The sequence below is a fragment of the Anarrhichthys ocellatus genome, unplaced genomic scaffold (genome assembly GCF_004355925.1).
Source record: "Anarrhichthys ocellatus isolate YVR2014 unplaced genomic scaffold, GSC_Weel_1.0 scaffold47, whole genome shotgun sequence".
Taxonomy (NCBI): domain Eukaryota; kingdom Metazoa; phylum Chordata; class Actinopteri; order Perciformes; family Anarhichadidae; genus Anarrhichthys; species Anarrhichthys ocellatus.
Genome location: NW_022280077.1, coordinates 336722 through 356346, shown reverse-complemented (window position 1 = coordinate 356346; position 19625 = coordinate 336722). Strand labels below are relative to the sequence as shown.

Genomic DNA, 19625 nt, shown 5'->3' with positions numbered 1-19625 from the left:
GCCAGTCTGATGGGGGAGGGGCTGTTGCTATGCAAAACATTACAGCATGAAAAACTGTCAACTAGGTTTTAGTTTGGCATCACATGTTTTCACACTAACCAACTTCTGTCGCGTGTGTGGGTAGGCTCTATTTGTCGATATATGCGTATATAAACCGCTAACACGATAAAAAAAAGGTGCAAGTGAAGGCGCTCAGCTGCATCAACTGATTTAAATAGCACACGTAAATGGCGCACCCATTTATCACACTCTTGGCACCAACAGAGACGGAGAAAGACAAACTATAAATCAGCAACATTATATCAGTTTTGTGTTTCAGCCTCTGGGGATGCTCATCGGTTATCACCAATTCAGCATTTGTCCACTTAACATTTATTACATTTTCTAAAAACAAAAAAAGACTCTCATCTCACTTGTGGTTATGTAACATCGATACCCAATAGTTACTTAGTCACGTGTAGAAATTTTGACCTTGATTTTCTTCCCTTGTTTCCATGCCATCAGGAGCAACTGCCTATCTTAGCCGCTGTGATTGGATACAGTTGGGTAGTAGGCGGCTTATGCGGCGCCCACCTCTGTCGCCGCGTGTCGCTGTTGTGCTCGTGGAGCCAGACGGTTTCTGACGCGGCGCGCCGCGCGCTCGTTGGTCTGACGTTTGTTTCCGGATGTTATCGGGGAGCAAGAATGGCTGCGATGTTTGCGTGTTGTCTAGGCTGCTGCGGAGATGGCGGATCGGGGCATATTCCCCTCAAAGAAATGCCCATTGTCCAGTTAGATACCCACCACATGGGTGAGCGGGTCTATCTCTGATTGTCAAAGCTGTGGATGTTGGTCGTGTGTCGTGATGGTTTTGCTACTTCCGCCGTTAGCATTAGCTAGCTAACCGATAGCTGCTGTGTTGTAACCTTTGCAGCTCAACGTGATTTTGGGAGCATTGATGGGTGTAGCTATGTGTTGTAACACCTTCTTTAAGATAATGTTACTTCCTGCGAGGTTATCACGCGACTCGTTACATTTTAACCCTTAATTTAGCTCCTGTAGCTAAACTCAAGTCACCGGAGACAGTTAACTGAATTAGCATTTCGTATTTCTTTTGCTAAACGTTAAATGCCCATTCCTCACATGTTTTATGGTTCATAAAAGTGCTCTGCTTTGATTAATGACTCGTGTCTGTGTGTTTGCTCCATTTTAATATTAAAACCTATAAAGTAGGAGCATGCACATATTTTTAATGAAACCCTTTGCGTAATGGACACGAGATGTTTTCTACTTCACTGAAAAGCCTAATTCTCTGTAAATGTGCAGTGTGAAATTTTCATAATACTTTGAAAACTCTCGTCTAGCGTCAAATTATTCACTGTAGATTTCAAACATCCAAGTTAAGTAACGATTGGGAAAAACACCTTATTGAGTTGAGGGTGATTCTAAGATATGATTTACCTCAGTTGTTTTTTGATCAATCTGACTTTTTGAAGACATTTTATAAAGATTGTGCAACTGAATATTGGTTTATAGATTATGGAACATAATGAAACACTTCCTCTACCCTGGGGAATATCAGTTTTTTTCAAATTGCACCTGCAGATTATTCAAATTGACCAACAGTAATTGGCTCTGTGCTGAAATGATTAGCCGATAAATTGATCCACAAATAATGACCCAGCAACAAATAAGCAAATCTATTATCGCTTGTCGTTAAACATTCTCTGTTTCCAGCTTCTCAGATGTGATCTGCTGCTTTTATCTGACCTTTTCATTGCAAACTTCCAAAATTGTTTCCTCATTGTTTTGTAATAGATTTTTGTGTTTTTACAACCAGATGTCTTGATGCCTTTGTTTTGCAGGCACAGATGTCGTCATAGTGAAGAGCGGCCGGAGGATATGTGGCACTGGAGGCTGTCTGGCCAACGCTCCTCTGCACCAGAACAAAAGTTATTTTGAGTTTAAGATCCAGTCCACCGGTGAGAGCTCGTCTGATGACCAGCCAACCTGTTTCCATACCTCTGCTGCCTGCTTTTCTTGCCAGATTGACATTTTCTGGTGCATCACTATACTGTTATTATTGATACTGACACGCTGCGGTCTTTAGTAGCTGCACCGTCCTGTGACTGCATGCTCACTGGTGGGATTCTGTACAAATCTTGTCTTTTAATTTTATATTACAGCTTGTCTTTGTCATAGATATAAATACATTTTAGTCTTTGTGGTTAAATGTGTTTTAAAAGAGCAGACACTCAGTGTTGTGCTTTGTGTTCAGGTGTGTGGGGATTAGGTGTGGCTACACAGAAAGTGAATCTTAATCAAGTGCCTATGGGCAGAGACACAAACAGCCTGGTCCTGAGGCATGATGGGTCTGTGTACCACAATAATGAAGAGAAGAATCGCCTACCTGCAAACAGCCTTCCTCAGGAGGGTGACATTGTGGTAAGAGCAACATTTATTACTTCACTTGATCCTGAATTTGTGTTTGATGTCCTGATCTTTGACAGATTGAAGTGTTGCCAGTTGCTCGTGAAGCTGAAAATGAAGACCTTCTCTCTCTTTTATACTGCGTCTTGTCAAATACATGAGAACGGACAAGCCTACATTGATATAGACAGACACTAATAGTATGAATGAACTGGAATGATTTGGGCAAGCCAGTCACTCTCTATTCCATCTGCCAGAGGCCTGCCAGGAGCAGGCTGGCCTGGATGTCCTGTGATACCCACAGGACATACAGTATACTGTATATATATTTTTTATTTATGGGTATGCATTTTATTTTTTAAGGCAGCTGGCTGACACTTAAATATAGTCTCATTGTAATGCTTGGTCCAGTATGGGCTGGATAGCCTTCGGTTTGTGCCAAAATTGCTATTTGGCATCAGCCTAGAAGTCATAATAACAGATTTTTCATCACATTGACAAAGCATTTATTGGATTATTTTACAAACCATGTCATTCCGGACTCGGAAGTCATTATGTCAGATATGATGTTAATGGACACAGGCTTTGGGTCTGAAAAAAATGGATCGCGGGTGTTGGCTGCTGTGCAAAAACCCAGCAGGGGGGGCGGGAGCTGTTTTGAAACTCATGCAGACCTCTGAGCTTAAACCTTGGTGACTTTAGCGACACCATAAGTCCTTTAGAGACATAACTGTATTCATGTGAGCTGTATTCACCACCACCACCCACAGAATGTACTATGCTGTAAACTGGGCATGAATAAACTTGTCAAGTGAATTATTTTTCTCACGAGATCGGGTATTTTCACTAGCAGTCAAATTCAGGTCGTCCAATCTGTCATTTAGTGAAACTGTGTTATCACAGCCTAAATATAGGGATGCTTGCTCCTTTGTGGTTAGTCATTGCTTTTCTTTCACTGATATTTTATTCTATCATAGAGGATCTATGAACACCTGTACATGAATACAATCCAGTGCTGTTCTGTCCTTGTGAATCTCATGATCCACTTCACTATATTTCTGATGCTTTTTGTGCTCATTCTGCATTTTATAACGCATGATGTAAAATAACAACACTGTTGAACACACATTTTCAGAACACAGTGCAGATGACTAATATAATGTATTTACAAATTCCTTGATATTTAAAAAAAAATTTGACGGCTAGCAACAAATTTGATCCACACAAAAATGTTTATAGTGTTTTTATGTCACATTTTGGGTTTTCTTCTTGAATGAAGAGTCATTGGTCATAATTATGGAGTAGTAATTAAAGCTCAATCCATCATGGTCTAGTAGGAGAAAGTGCAACTGCAGGAAAAAGAAGACAATACTGTGTGGAAAAAAATATACTTTGTTTTGTTTCTGTGCTATTCAGCTTTCCCAGATATTTGCTGCTCCTCTTGACTTGTGCTGAAAATACGATGTTTATCTTTTAAATCGGTAGCCAGACTACACATACGAAGGTTTCTTTTTGATAAGTTGATCACGTTAAATGCGTTATATTCACATGCATAAATTCAGTGACTAATTCCAGTTTTGTTTGTGTTCCTCAGGGCATCACATACGACCACGTGGAGCTGAATTTATATCTGAATGGAAAGAACATGCATTGTCCTGCCTCAGGGATCCGAGGCACTGTTTACCCGGTTGTTTACGGTGAGTTCATTTATCAGCTTAATATGCTGATTAGTTCACTAGGGCTTTTTAATCTTGTGAGGACTTTATTGACTGCCGAACTGCTCTCTCAGAAATACCATTAATGTAGTTACCCTTTTATTCCACTAGAGGGCTGTATTTGTACATATTTGCGAAACACTGCTCATTTGGGGCTCATTAGTTTAAGTTAAGAGTTTTTCATTTGACCACAAACATATTCCACACATCCAAGAGTGTGTTATGTGTACTAGTCAAAACGACGCCTTTAGCAGGAAGAGACGGTGTTTCCACAGAGATTCGAGACATGCAGGTTTTATTGTGGTCAAAGGATGATTCTGTTGTTGTCTCCCTAAACATTCTCCAGGTTGATGTTTAGTTAGTCTGTGAAATCAAAGCCCGATTTTATGTTAGAAAGAAAACATGAAGGCTTTTGGTGCTTCACCTGTTTCTGTGCCACAGCAATGTATAAAAAAAACCTGTGACTCATTCGTTTGAGCTGTTTAGTGCAAACACCCTCTGTCGTAAAGCGCTAATAATATTTCTGAGCGAGACAATATATCCATGTGATCAGAGAGTCACCCTGGATCTGTTCATTTATATAATGTCAAGCTTTCCAATTAGTTGCTGTTGTGTTGTATGTGTGCGGTAATATCATTTATGTTTAAAGGGCACATTCATTTATATAAACTGAACTCCACTGTGGGATTGTCATGAAATATAGATTTTTCAATCATTGCACTTTGAGTCTATATTTAGAATGAATACGAATTGTAAGACGTGATGAAGCTGGTAGTTGAAACTCCTGCATTAGTAAGATGCTTCATCCTAAAATTTAAAGTTTTCACCAAATTAGTTCTTTGAGTGTTACAACAGCATTGCTTTGTTCTAAACAAATGATTGCATTCTTATATTTTAATTTACAAGAATGTCTGCTTTGTCTTATCTGCACGTCTGTAGCTCAGATTTCCAGCATATGTTTTGGGGTTTGCATTGGATCTCCACTTTCTGTTTTTAAACGGCACTATATAAATCTGACTCATTGTATTTGCATTAACTTCAAAGACATATTGATTGAAATGCTTAAATGCTGCTAATACTAAAAAGTCAGTTTAAGAGGTGAACGTGTATACAATGTCTAAGCTCGTGCTCACATCTTTCCCTTCTTCTGTTCCAGTGGATGACAGTGCCATCTTAGACTGCCAGTTCAGTGACTTCTACCACACAGCTCCACAAGGATTTGAGAAGATCCTCTTTGAGCAACAAATCTTCTAAAGGAGCCCGCCCCCGCATCTCATAGCAACCTCTGTGACACCACAGTTTCACCTTGATTGGATGATACTATGTGTGGCTTGACTACCTTTTGTTTTGTTGCCCCCCCGATTACTCTCTCTCTACTGATTGTCCGGATCGACGTTGGAGTGGGGATTTCTGATCATTGGTCGGCTATGCTTGTGTCAGTGGTAATCCCTCTGTATTAACTGAGACACTTTCAATTGCTGCTTACATTCTCAGTCTGTGTATAGATGCCAGATCGTGGATGTAATGGTAAACGGTTCCCCCCTTTTCAGGATCAGAAGCCATGTTTTATTGACATTGCTACATACATGTGTTTTTGATTATTATCCCCCACATGCCATACTGACATCTAAGCATACACTCTATATTTATATGTATTTATTTGAGTCACAGACCAAAGTGATGTCTTTTTGGTATGACACATGTATTTTTTTTTACATTTTTTGGCAATCAAGAGTTTGTGAACTGAATAAGGATCAGCTGGTAATACTGAAACAACAGTCAACAATATCCCATTCACTTTTATGTTGTCTCATTCACTGAGGTTTGATGAAGTGAAACATTTCTTAAATGACCCACATTAATATGTATTATCTTCATTTCTAAATGACTTCTTTGAACAGCCCTTTAGATCTCTCACTCTTCTCTTCCCGGGTGTATTTGTTCTGAATATCTGAATATCACCAGAGCTGTTGCTGGCTGTCTCTGATTAGAAGTATGTGGTTAGAACTGTCAATCTGTTGTGTTGTGTTGACATTGCATATCCGTTGCTGAAGTGTGACAGTTCATTATTCCAAATGCTAATCTTTATTTTGCACTGATGTTATTGTACAAGCAAATCCAAAAAAGTGTTGATTCATTAAACTTTTGTGTGTCTGGAGGCATCGCTTTTGTCACAGTCTGTCTTTTGGATCGTAGAGAAATATCATCTTCACTGTTATGCGGTAAAATGACAGATTGAGCTGCGCAGCTTCCAGACGTCCGGTCTATTGTGGTTAATAAGTCGTGTAGGTGAATTTATTATTACTGCGTCGGGGAAGCCTTGTAAACCAGAGGTCAGCCCATGCAGGAGGTGTGCTTTAACTCCTCCCCTCGGCCTGTTACGTCCTCCCCCCCTCTCTCTCTCTGGAGCCAGCAGCAGCAGCACCACAGGAGCTGCCGTGCCTCGTCTCTCACGGAGGAGATCTCAAAAGCCGGAGCTAATTTAGCTAAACCCCATACAGCCATGGCAGAAAGCGCCGGCTTGGAAAACCACCGCATCAAGAGCTTTAAAAATAAAGGACGCGATGTCGAGGTGAGCCGACATACATGCGAGTGTATATGAGATGAGTCGAGTTCGTTTTGCGTTGAAAATGTTAGTCTTTGGGCCTCGTTGGGGAGCCTGGCCCCGGCTGCAGCTGCCAGCTAGCTAGCTAGCTTACGTACTAGCTAGCACGTAAGCTATCGTCAAGATTTCGCCATCACAAGATTGGCCTGTCTTGTTAACGGTGAATTCCCCCCGCAATTAAACGATTGTGAGGATTGTTGTGCAGCTAATACCAATGGGTTAGCAATATCCAGTAGTTAATGTTCGTAAATAGTAAGTAACATCATAGTTGGACCGTTGAAATTGGGGATAATTAAGGGCAGTATGTAGCTGTCAGTGCCAGCTAGCGTTCACTAGCTAGTCGGATGGACACACCGGTCGCCAGCGAGGCTGGGCCCGACCGGCACCCAAATCTTGACGTTTGCTATGTTTCACAACCAGCAACACCAACGCTAACTTGGGAACGTCACATGAATATGTCATTATTAGTAAAGCATCGTTTTTAGGTTGAACTGCAGGGTTGGTCCACATCCACCCTAACCAAACACTGCCCCTCCTTGTTGGCGTGCTAACGCTGTCAAGCAAACAGCTAGCATGTAGAGCCAGGTGAGCTACACTGAGCTGCTAGCTGAGCTAAGCCATTCAACTGGATGGTAACGATGCGGTGACCTTAGTGTTACTGTCTACTTTCATGTGAAAAAACGGACCCGACTAACATGAATTTATGGTCATGAATTTACTGTTTGATTGGAATCCATCAGTCAGACTTTGCTAACATCGAGTTAGCAGTAATAATTATAACTTGGTCTGTAATGTTATCTAATCTCTCAGTGGTTATACTTTAACTTGACATTGCTGTATTAACGTATAGGTGACGCATACTTGTTAGTTGCTTCACTGTCAAGTCGGTGCAGTATGTACCTGCTGTCAGATCTAAAACGTGACAGTGAAACGATGAGTACTGCTGCATCATTCAACTAACAAGTCCGATTTTAACCATTTTTTTTTAACAGCATCTTGTCTGTAATTCCCATTGATATGATGACCAAACCATTTGTCAAAGACTGTGTTCAGACCAGCCAAGAATGAAGGATTAAAAGAAGACGTCAAAGTATCAAATATCTAGACACGTTGAGGTTATAGCATATAAATAATAATTAGTTATATGGGTTATGTATATACTATACCAACAAAGACTCAAAGCCATGTTGAAAATGGCCCTCGTTTTGCCTTCAAATGCTTAAAAGAGCAGATTGATGCCCCATAGGTGGTTGTTTTGAAGCTTGGAGTGAGTAGGACAAGCACGTGGCTACTATGACAGACAGATTTTTGCCAAGTGCATTCCTGATGCTATTTCAGGCATCTCGGATGTCTGACCTGGGTCCCCTGAAGAGCCTCTGCATGATTTTGGGTTTTCCTATATGGATGAGTCGGACTACAGCAGGGGAGAACCAGTGCCAGTTTGGGTTTTATTTATTTAGGTCAGGCATAACAGATTGCTCTTCAATTTCTGACATCAGTAGGAGCAGCTTTGAATTGCAAAGCAGTAAAGTCTCGCATGCTGCAGGCCGTAAGCTCCTTTCTCCTCCAGCATGTAATATAGAATGTGTTTATGGCTTAGATTTGTCAAGCATTTTACCCCGAAATATCATATCTTTCTTGTCTTTGCTGGTTTCATTAAGTTTTAGTTTATTGACTATGGGATTCAGCAATTTAGTATTTATTGGCTTATATTCTTTGTTTTGGGAACAGTTCATATTTTGCGTACACCAACCAACCACATTAGGCAAGTTATGCCAATTAAAGTGGACTGCATTCATTCCTCTTGACATCCAGGCTGCATGATTGTATTTTGATGTTCTGCTGTCTGTTAGTTTTAAGGGACATTTTTTGGTTGTAGGTCAGTGTAGTGGCATTATTGTTTTGGAGTGCTTGGGAGACACCCCTCTGCTCCCCAGCCTCCTGAGTTATGACTGTCCCAGATTACGTAAGGGGCTATTTAGGAGAGCAATATGAACCTCTTCAAACAGTCACAAGATCTTAGACCACCTCAAACTGCTCAGGATGAATTGCAAACCCAACAGACAGTCTTTCCCCCGCTTGTACTGTTTTTTTAAGTTGGCGGTGGTGTCTGTTTTTTAGGATTCGGTCACAGATTTATTTCTAAATTGGAAAAAATAAAGAAGTCATCTACTTGCCCCATGTTGTTGTTAAAGTTTTGTCATTTTAAAATGTTTATAAGATCCTAAAATACATTTTTTTTTATTAATCAAGTGTGTAATCTAATGGAAAATAGTATTTTATGAATTATTAGGTGATTTTGCGTTCCCATGTAAAAGGCTTCAGTGTATATATTTCACTGGTTGAATTTTTTTAATATGTCAAAATGTTTTTCTTTTTGTCTCTTTGATACAGACTATGAGAAGACATCGGAATGAGGTGACGGTTGAGTTGAGAAAGGTAAGAAAATATGCACCTGTCTACCTACACACACACACACCACTTCAAAGTATTGTACATCTTTCTCAAAACCTAAACCAGTCGAGTGGGACTTGTGAAAACAGCTAAAAACTGCAAATAACTTCAGACCCAGCAACCCTCACCATTTGTCAACAATATTTCTTGAAGTAAACCGGCTCAATGTTTAACATAGAATGGATCTATTGAGCGTTTATGCATTTCTGTTGTTGAATCTCTTTAATTGTTGCACACTTTCTGCAATTTAATAGTGGAAACAAAGCTTTTTGGGGCCAGTCTTCTGGTTGAAATCGCTTGTCACAGGGGGAAACAATAGATTGTTCAAAAGATTTACAGGTAAACTGTAGAATTAGCTCAAACGGGGTTCAAGGAATTCTACTCGGCATGTGTTCAATTTGGCCAACACACAGTAGGTTGCCGAAAAAGTTGGGCCAGAATCAGGCTTTTATTAGGCTACCGTGTTTTTAGTTGATGGGCTGCACACTCATAGTTCCAGCGCGCTGATGGAATTGAAAGGAAAGAAGAGCTACCAGTTTTTGGGCGTAGTGCTATTGTCTGTGTTGATTGTTGGAGCAAAACATGAACAAAAGGGGCGTATACTTTTAAAAGACATGGTACAATGCGCAGTTTGTGCATGGCACATGTTCTTTTGTTGATGTGGTCCTTTTTAAACGCACAGAAAGCGATACATGACCGGCCACATTTGACGGGCCTCACTGGATGCTCCTATGTTGCACTGCAGATGTGAAATGCCAACACCACAGAATCGGAGGAAAAGGTTGTTTAGGCAACATTTTGGCACAGCATAGAACTTAATCTTTTAACTTGACCTAAATGATGAAGGTCCTAGTTCAAAAATATCAAGTGGATAAGAATCAAATATTGATATATGGATGAAAATGTAACTAGATAATGTGGAATTGGCGTCATGTGTCTCCTGGATAGAATACGTATCATTCTGTTGAAGTTGTTGAAGTTACAAAAACACTCGTATGCATGTACAGTGGGGTTACAGAGTGAAGCTTCTCTAACCTCGTAAATCAATCGTTGGCTGATTATGGTGCGTGTTCGGCCATTTAAAACAATAGGTGTACTTGCGCATGTCAGATGCTTTAGTGTGTTTGGGCCTTTATTCTGCACCATGGGCTTAAAATTAGTGTTAAAATACCAACTTTCAGCTTGAATGTAAGGGGGTGTTTACATCTACCTGAGCTGAACACTGTAGGATTTGTCACATAGTTTGAGAGCATTTTCTTGGCAATCACTGATTGCTCAAGTCAATGACCTATAGACATCTAACCCCTGGTAGTACAAGTCATGTTTGATATTAATGTCATGTTGGTGAGTATAATCAGGAGTTTTGATGCAAACAAGTCAGCAGAGTCAGAAGGAGTTGAACGTAGACTTCAGCATGTGATTTGCTTCATTGTCAGTCACTTGGAGACAGTGTGGGATATTTCTTGCTGATACAAATGCATTTTCTGTTAACAAAAACTTACTTGGAAACGTGCTTAAAATATTCAGTGGTAGACTTTAAGTAAATCCTTGAGATGTTGCTTGGTAAGACTTGGCACCTGGATTCCAGCTGTGGGATTCTGTGTTTCTGTTTGAATGTGATAGCTGACAACAGGAAGACCCATCGCAACTACCACCTTTTTTACTTAAGAAATGACTTTCTTTAGAAATACAGCTAGAACACCATCAGTGTGGCTCATCCATCAAAAGGCCACATTCAGTAATGCTGCTGAGTTATAGAGGTGTGGAAATGTCCCCGATTCTAAGATGCATCGTGATGCGGACGTGGACCGCTCTGCATCGTTGCAGTGACATAATCGGAAGCTTGGTTTCATTTGAGCTCAGTGTGAGTGATTACTGCATTTTGCTGACATTTACTGTCAAACATTCTTCTCTCCTCTTTCTCTGTGACAGTGTGTGCGAGAAGCAGAGTGACGGCACTGGGCGGTCCTCTAACTTGTTGCTCTCGCTACCAATACTAGCTGCTCTTTTTCAACCATGTTGGGCTTTAAAGAAAAGGTGCATGCAGGCTGAAGTTCAACTGTGGTGGTGTTCTGCTGGGAGATGCAGTGACATAACCAGAGTAGAAGAGCTACGAGTATGAAAAGCATTTCCATACTTGGCATTTAGGAAGTGCACTTGTAAAGCGCTGCAGAAGGATTTATGTTTTGTCTTTGTAAGGTTTATGTAATAGGTGGCTCACACAGCTACTGCAATTGAAAAGAGGCCACTTTTTATATTGTAGTCTGTTTTTGTTTTTTTAAAGAATAAAAAGGAGTTCAGATTTATTTCGCTGCTTGTATTAATTGATGAGAAAGTAGCCATGTGCAGTCGTGAGAATGCAATACATTGAGATAATCTCAAGAATCTTTGTGCATTGGAATTGTTGACGGTCGAATCTTAATTGATGAAATCGTGAGGCCAGAGAAGATGCACATCACTATTGAGTCATACGATATCATTTGGAGTTATTCCCTGTTAGCGTCCTGGAATAGGAAAGCCAGATGTTGTTTGTGGAAGAGGAAGCCCTCTGGTTCCTGGAACTTGGTGCCCCACAAAATGATACAAATTGAAATGAATCTTTTTGCTCAGTAAAAATGTCTTTTTGACAGCCCGTCATGGCACAAAAGTGATGGGCTGTCAAGAAAATGATAGCGTGTGAACATCATGTTGGATGGTGGACAGATTCACTTGCGTGTCTTGGTATGTGGCCATCTGATAAACAGAACTCCAGAGACTCCTGAGCAATGCGCTTCCAGGGAAAGTCTGAGAATATTGGTGAACAAGCACATAGAGCAGTCATCAGCACAGCCGGGGATGTTGAGCCGTAGAATGTCATTGCTGTGAAATACTGAGGTGGTCTCAAAGTCTATCGCATTCCGTTTATCTGGATCAGAGCAGCAAGAAGCACTGCACTAGCTGATTAGTCATCAGTGACGCACATCAGCATGATGCACAGGAATGTAGGGCAAGGGATTCTCCTCCTACCACTGACTCAGAGTATTGATGGGATGTGTTGGTCTGTATGTACATGTGTCCTCTTGTTTCCATGCTGAATGAGTGTGTGGTGAGCGGGTTAAGGGTCAGTGTCCTTCGAAGACGTGCGTCTGTGTGTGTGTTTTCTATGTGGACTAGCCTGCAGGCAGATTTCTCTGACTCACCCACTTAGGATGGGATTTCTGACGTGTAGGCTACATTCTATAAAGTCAAAGTTTGGGAAAGAGGAATTGTTTTTTGAGGTAAGCCTAGATTCCCTTTAAGAATTCATGAATGCATTAATGAACATTTTCATGTCCTCCCCTCATTGCTTTTCTGTCTTTTTTTTCCCCCCTCTTGTCAGAACAAACGAGACGAACATCTACTGAAGAAGAGAAATGTCCCGCAGGAGGAGTGTCTGGAGGACTCTGATGTCGACTTGGACCTCAAAGGAGTAAGTGTGTGTGTGTGTGTGTGTGTTCTGGAGCGGGAGAGATTTAGTGAGACTGGACTGTCTGGATAATGGATCAGAAGGGTTCAAATCAAGTGGGCAGTGTATTTAATTCAAGCTGCGTGTGATGTACTTTAGAAACGGTAACGGTAAGAATAAGATGCGTCTTTAGGGAAAGTTCTGTTTATTCTGGGATTTTCTCCCAAATAAAAGCTGGTTCTGAGCATCACAAATGTCTCCATAAGCCTCCATAGAATTAGTTTGGACAATCCCAAAGACTAATATCTTAAAAATGAAGCTAATAAGATAATTGAAGGATAATTTGTAAACATATGTTTTTTTAATTTGTGCAATAAACAAACTATTTTTATTTACTGGAGAGTAGGCTATGTACAAATATATCCACGTCTGTGGTCTCCAGAAAACTGCAAACTCCCCTCTCTCTTGTTGCTATAATCTCATTTCAGTGTTCTAGTTCCTCCATATATTTTACTATGCTGTATGTGGGAAGAGTGTAGCAATATGCTGCCCAAGATGTATTCATCTCCAAAGCCCTTGACTTTAGTGCAGTAGTAGAGACGTAGCTTCATCAAAATACCACTTGATGCTGAAACAAGCTAGCCTGGAAGTGGGCGGGGACTTCAACGCTTTGTTCTTGCAGTCCTATTGGACGTCCAGAGTCGCAAGCAAAAGACTTCAGGGAAAAGAGAGGGAGCAGCTCATCGTAATGTCCTTCATCCGTTTCAGCTGACGGCCGCCAATCATTTTGCATATTGCTAATTTTCATGTCGTACACAAAAAGCACATTTACACAAGTTAAACATATTATGTAAAGTGTGTCAATCAAGGATCAGCAGACTGACCGTGCTAATATTCCTCTACATTTCTCTTTGTTCAGCAAAACATTACGCTTGATGCCATCTTACAGGTAAGAGTTCAGTCAAGTCTTCCCTGTTGTGAATTTGCAATTCCCAAATGTACCACGAATAGATCCAAACTGTTTAATTATTCTGTGCTTACATTCATCATGGCCTTCGCTCCTCGTCACTGCAGAACGCTACCAGTGATAATGCAGTTATCCAGCTCAGTGCTGTCCAGGCAGCCAGGTGAGTGACTGAAACAACACTTCCACACACACGGCAACTGTTTTTATTGTGTATATGAAGTTCTTAAGGATTTCTTCTTCTTGCTCTTTGTCAGAAAACTGCTCTCAAGTGACAGAAACCCTCCGATCGACGACTTGATAAAGTCTGGGATCCTCCCCATTTTAGTCAAATGCCTGGAAAGAGACGACAAGTAAGTCTCCCAAAACGGTTTGTGTTTGTCTTCAGTGTTATTTTCTCTGTGCTGTGAGGAACCGAGTGTCCTAGCTGCTCGGCCTGCAGACCGCTGTGATGGATTACTGACGCTACTACATCAAGTCTTTGCCCCAACAGAGGCTTTGTGCGCGTCCCACTGTGCCCACACGTGAGAGTGTGTCGAAGCACGCAGGGCAGTTGGCTCGTCCTCTCAGTCCAGTCCAAGCCAAATATAACAGCATTCCTGTCTCTCAGAGTCCCACAATTCCCAGGACCTTGTGTTCACTGAGAGGGGGGAGGGGGGAGGGGGATGAATAGTTGTGGTGGAAGAATTTGTAAGGACCTACCATGGCAGATAGCATCATGTTCGCACGGAGCACCATCCTATATTGGCTGGTTACATCACAAATGTCACCACGCCCTGTTTACTGCTTTACATCGCTCGAGTTCCCGGTAGGAAACCAAAACACGGCTTGTTACCAGATGAAGTGTTCAGTGGAACAGACACACTTAACACCCGTTGCCATGATTTACCAGCATTCGGCTGGTGGGCGGTGTGAGGATCATCTGCGATTGTGTGATTTCTAATATGTTGCATAATTCTTTTTAAAATCACGTCATGACGGTTTTCCCTTTTGAGCACAGCACCAGTTCACCAAACGGCTAGATATCCAGACCACTGATCTGATGTATTATTATATGTATGTATAACGGAAACTTCACATCAATATTCAGCATTATCATTATTCTCCTCTCTTCTGTCCCCACTCCTCTGTGGAAGCTAGCTGAGCTTTCTTTACGTCTTTACCTTGTTGACTAACTGGTTTGGTTTATTTTGTCCTGCAGCCCCTCTCTTCAGTTTGAGGCAGCTTGGGCTCTGACCAACATTGCCTCTGGGACATCGGCACAGACTCAGGCTGTGGTTAAATCCAGTAAGTTGACCCCACATTCCGTCTTCCTGCAGTCTGTGTTTGTCTACCGTCTGCAATCGGCCGAGCTAGCCTGTTTGGCTGCCTCGTTGAGTGAAAAACAGTCATTTTTTTGGGGGGGATTTTGTGTTTATTAGATAACTGTACTCTTATTTTGAAACAAAGCCAACATGACTGTCTCTGTAACAGCCAGCTAGTCACATGAATGCTGATCATGGTTTCCACCAAAGACGCTCCAGAACAAACGCATCACAATAATTCAAGGCAATAATTCTCTGAGTGTACATTAGTTGGCTGGCTTTAATTGGCATGTTTACTTTTGCTACCAGGAAGGAGTCTTTTGATATTGAATAGACAATTTTCCTCTGCAATGTTTTTGCTACTTAGCTTTGGTTTCAGCTGTTAGGAGTTGTGACACAGTCATGGATTTGTGTTTATTTAGTTTTGCTTTTCCTTGGAGGTTGACAGTCCGTCATCATGGGCAAGTGTTTGATCCGTTGATGTTTGTGTGTCCAGATGCAGTGCCCCTGTTCCTGCTACTGCTACACTCTCCCCACCAGAACGTATGTGAACAGGCTGTATGGGCTTTAGGAAACATTATAGGTAAGGTGTGTGTGTGTATGTATATACTGCTTGGAAGCGACTGTTCAGTCATGTTGACCTCTGCCCTTTGCCTGCCCAGGTGATGGTCCACAGTGCAGGGATTATGTCATCTCCCTGGGCGTGGTCAAGCCCCTGCTTTCGTTCATCAACCCATCCATCCCCATCACCTTCCTCCGCAATGTCACCTGGGTCATTGTTAACCTCTGCCGCAACAAGGATCCACCACCACCTATGGAAACTGTGCAAGAGGTGTGTGTGTGTATGTGTGTATGTGTGTGTATGTGCAGGCTGTCGTGTGCCAGATAGATGGATGTGTTGCTCTGCTGCTGAGTCGCACAGTTTGTGTTGAGCCTTTTCAGTATTCAAATCAGCCTTGTCACCAAGGGGAATTTCTGACTATAAAGATCCTTATGCGACATTTGAAGTCTGGATTTGACAGCTGTTCTCTTTGTGATATTTTTTTATTTTATTTATTTATTTTTTTCTATATTTTTTTTTTTTTTTTTTTGTGGTGTTTTTGCCTTCATCTGATCCATCGATTCCTCTGCCTACATCCAACCCACTCACAGCCTACTTCTCTTCCCCCGCAGCTTTTGCCCGCCCTCTCTGTGCTACTATACCACACCGATATAAATGTAAGTCTCAGAGCAGAGGGGGGGGGATTGTCATTTTGTATTTACTGATTTCCATCGATTGTACTGAACGATCGCTTGCTTCGTGCTGCTTTACGAGTCTCGCGTGTCTGCATGTTTAGATCCTCGTAGACATGGTGTGGGCTCTGTCCTATCTGACGGACGGGGGCAACGAGCAGATCCAGATGGTCATTGATTCTGGAGTCGTTCCGTTTCTTGTGCCGCTCCTCAGCCATCAGGAGGTCAAAGTTCAGGTGAGACTTGGATTGAATTCTCTAGTCTTTGGCTTTTCATCTACAGTGAGATGAACATTTCATCCTCAATGAAATAATCAGCAAAGCAATCTCAAGTTTTTCTCTCCTTTGTCTTTAAACGGCAGACGGCAGCTCTGAGGGCAGTGGGGAACATCGTGACGGGGACAGACGAGCAGACACAGGTTGTGCTCAACTGTGACGTCCTCTCACACTTCCCCAACCTGCTCACACACCCGAAAGAAAAGATCAACAAGGTATCACAGCCACAGCCTTCTTGTTGATTTTATTTTGTAAGTCTCGCATTCTCTGAGGGCTCAGTATGGAAGTTAAAGTGTCTACGCCATTGATTTGCAGTGAGGCTCATGACATTTACGAGCGCTATCTATTTTCCTGTCAGGAAGTATAATGTATCTGCTGCAGGTTTGTTATTGTATGTGTTCCCTTACGTATTCAGAGTTAGTAGGTTCTTTTGTTCATTTGTTTTTAATAAAAACTATATATATATTACCCTGATCGCATGGGAGCTGATTTAATTGTAAAGTGTAACAGACGTATGGAATTGGAAGGTAACACTGGCGTTATAATAAAAAAAGTGTGTGTGTGTGTGTGTGTGTGTGTGTGTGTGTGTGTGTGTGGAAGATAAAGAGCAGGTTCTGAGCATTTGTGACTCGTCTGTTTGCAGGAAGCAGTCTGGTTCCTTTCCAACATCACAGCTGGGAACCAGCAGCAGGTCCAAGCTGTGATCGATGCTGGACTGATTCCCATGATCATTCACCAACTGGCCAAGGTTTGTGCTTGGTGGGAGAAGAGAAAACAAGTCCCTTAAGCTTTATCGCCTCGATTCTTTAGATTCATTTTTCACAACACATGGTACAACACAGATGGTTGGCATCGACTGTATGTATTCAGTTGCATTGACACATTCCCTGTTTTGTAGCCAGAGAAGCAAAAACAACTCTTGATGAGAATTAATTGAACGCTGAATGCAAATGTGGCCTCGATTTTCTGTGTGCTTTAGAACAGACCTGCTATGTGCACGTCTTAGTGACAGCCGGTCTCTCCGCAGGGCGACTTTGGTACACAGAAGGAGGCGGCGTGGGCCATCAGCAACCTCACCATCAGTGGGAGGAAAGACCAGGTGAGCCGTCCTTTGGGACCAGTGATACAGAAACCTGGAGCTCGTTTGAATTCATCTACTGCAAATGTGTTTTTATCTAAACTGCAGAAACCCTATGTAGCATGTGAGTCAGTCATATCATATTCCATCATGTAGTAAGTAAATGTTTACCTCACCGGTTCATACTTTTTAAAGAGGCAGAACTGTCCCTGTTGTTGAAGGATGAAACTCGGTGAAGTTGATTTTGTAACGGGGCGTGTTCCCCACTTGTACCTGTGTTGTAATCAAGTATGGATGTGGTATGTTTGTGTAGGTGGAGTTCCTGGTGGAGCAGAACGTAATCCCTCCTTTCTGTAACCTGCTATCGGTGAAAGACTCCCAGGTGGTGCAGGTTGTCCTGGACGGCCTGAAGAATATCCTCATCATGGCGGGAGATGAAGCGAGCACCATCGCCGAGATCATAGAGGAGTGTGGAGGTCTGTATCTGGCTGATGGGTTCAGTCGGCTCTCTCCCTTTCTTTTAATTGTCTCCTAAATTTAAGTTGTGTTTTTTTTTTTATTAGGAAAAATTGATCTAAGTTGGGGTTTTTTCCTCACAAACTGCATTTCTTGGTATATAATCTTCTGTCTCATCTGGCAAACGAGTGCCTATTCTGACCGCCTCCTTGATTGCATAATTGAACTATGCATGTTCCTGCCAGTATTGATGTTCTTAATGACGGAGGGAATCTTGTCATTGTTTTGGTTTTTCAGGTTTGGAGAAGATTGAAAATCTGCAGCAGCATGAGAACGAGGATATCTACAAACTAGCCTTTGAGATTATCGATCAGTACTTTTCAGGAGATGATGTAAGTTTATCACCAGTGGGGTTTTTTTATTTTCCTGCTCAGTCAACAACTTGCTCTGCTGTGATCTCACAGAATCTGTCCTTTTTTTCAGATTGATGAAGATCCCAGCTTGATCCCTGACACAACTCAAGAAGGGACCTTCAACTTTGATCCAGCTTCCAACATGCAAATGAAGGAGTTTAATTTCTAAAAGCCAGGATGTTTTGGTTCAACCAGCTGCACGGGTACTCTGTAATCACATTCATCCATCTCTCCTCCAACCTGGCAACCTGGTACCGAAGGATTTACTTAGCATCACTTCAACATGGAAACTCACCACTAAAGGATCTACCCACCCCACCTCTGCACTGCGGGATGTTTTTTTTTTGTTTCCGTTTTTGTTAATGGTCATCCTTCACCGAGCACGGCAACCCTACACAGGAGTCCTGGTCATTCAACAGGCACCACCACCATCTGGCAACCTGCACCAGGAGGGCTGTCTCTATTCTCTGCCGGTGCGGCTTCTAAATATCCCACAGAAATACAACCGGAAGGAAGAAAAAGCCTTCGTGGCAAGATGTAATTGCCAAATGTCAAGTTTTCACAAAGACAAAAACACGAGCGCATTTTCAGACACAAAGTTGCACACACACGTTTTGACACTTAGAATTTGTGTGCATACTTCTGTTGGAAGCCATCATATCACTTATGGGGAAGAAATACTGCTGTTTGTTTGTGGTTTCTTTTTGTGCTTTCCCTCCCCTGGATTGTCCTCGGGTGTTACTTCACCTACGCGCACTGACATACAAGTACACACATTGGCACACTTTAGTCACACTGATTCCCGATGGCCGGGCACCCCAATAACCCTCTCTCACCCAGTTTAAAGAGTTAATCCCAGAGCTCAGCCACGGGTAACCACAGACCCCTGCTGCCCTCCCAGGAGAGTCCTGGGGTAGGGGGGGCTCCAAGGCAAGAAAAAAAAAAAAAGAAAAGAGGACTCCGTGGCAAACTGACTGCTGACGGGACTTCTGGCTCACTGACGTCACTTTTTTTAATGTGACATCTGTTGAATTATCAAGCTTAACGTTTGTTTAAAAAAAAAAGAAATTATAAAAATATGAAGAAAATGCCATAATTATTATTTCTTTCAAAACCTACAACTGTAAAACCTGCTAACTGCTTCCGATTCAGCAGAGCGACAACAATTTAGGATTTTTTCTTACGGATGTGACTCCCTGTCACGGGAGGAGGAGGCGGAGGCACCTTTAGGTGACGACGCAGAGACTTAAGAGAAGAGGAACATGTCAGCTGTAGCGTTTTCCACTCTACAGGAC

General features: G+C 42.0%; 2 protein-coding genes across 2 annotated transcripts; both read left to right on the top strand.

The window, feature by feature from the left end:
• Positions 1–374: 374 nt before the first annotated feature.
• spryd7b (SPRY domain containing 7b) lies at positions 375–6286 on the top strand. Its single transcript, XM_031869576.1, has 5 exons — positions 375–790; positions 1845–1961; positions 2258–2424; positions 4004–4106; positions 5281–6286. The coding sequence occupies exons 1-5, from the start codon at positions 685–687 to the stop codon at positions 5376–5378; spliced, it is 591 nt and encodes a 196-aa protein (XP_031725436.1). The 5' UTR covers positions 375–684; the 3' UTR covers positions 5379–6286.
• Positions 6287–6360: 74 nt separating this feature from the next.
• On the top strand, positions 6361–19556 carry kpna3 (karyopherin alpha 3 (importin alpha 4)). The gene is made up of 17 exons (XM_031869572.1): positions 6361–6696; positions 9124–9168; positions 12542–12631; positions 13527–13556; positions 13682–13734; positions 13829–13924; positions 14773–14858; positions 15372–15458; positions 15538–15707; positions 16049–16093; positions 16213–16344; positions 16470–16598; positions 17027–17131; positions 17411–17482; positions 17775–17937; positions 18215–18309; positions 18401–19556. Exons 1-17 carry the CDS (start codon positions 6466–6468, stop codon positions 18497–18499), a joined length of 1728 nt encoding a protein of 575 aa, XP_031725432.1. The 5' UTR covers positions 6361–6465; the 3' UTR covers positions 18500–19556.
• The last annotated feature ends 69 nt before the right edge of the window (positions 19557–19625 follow it).

What these genes read in the sequence shown, in the direction of transcription:
- kpna3 (XM_031869572.1), top strand. Translation starts at nt 6,466, where the DNA reads ATGCAGGAGGTGTGCTTTAACTCCTCCCCTCGGCCTGTTACGTCCTCC. An exon ending in AGTGCTGTCCAGGCAGCCAG is followed by an intron (nt 13,735 to 13,828) that starts GTGAGTGACTGA and finishes GCTCTTTGTCAG; the next exon opens with AAAACTGCTCTCAAGTGACA. An exon ending in GATCATAGAGGAGTGTGGAG is followed by an intron (nt 17,938 to 18,214) that starts GTCTGTATCTGG and finishes TTGGTTTTTCAG; the next exon opens with GTTTGGAGAAGATTGAAAAT.
- spryd7b (XM_031869576.1), top strand. Translation starts at nt 685, where the DNA reads ATGGCTGCGATGTTTGCGTGTTGTCTAGGCTGCTGCGGAGATGGCGGA. An exon ending in GTTAGATACCCACCACATGG is followed by an intron (nt 791 to 1,844) that starts GTGAGCGGGTCT and finishes TTTGTTTTGCAG; the next exon opens with GCACAGATGTCGTCATAGTG. An exon ending in TGTTTACCCGGTTGTTTACG is followed by an intron (nt 4,107 to 5,280) that starts GTGAGTTCATTT and finishes CTTCTGTTCCAG; the next exon opens with TGGATGACAGTGCCATCTTA.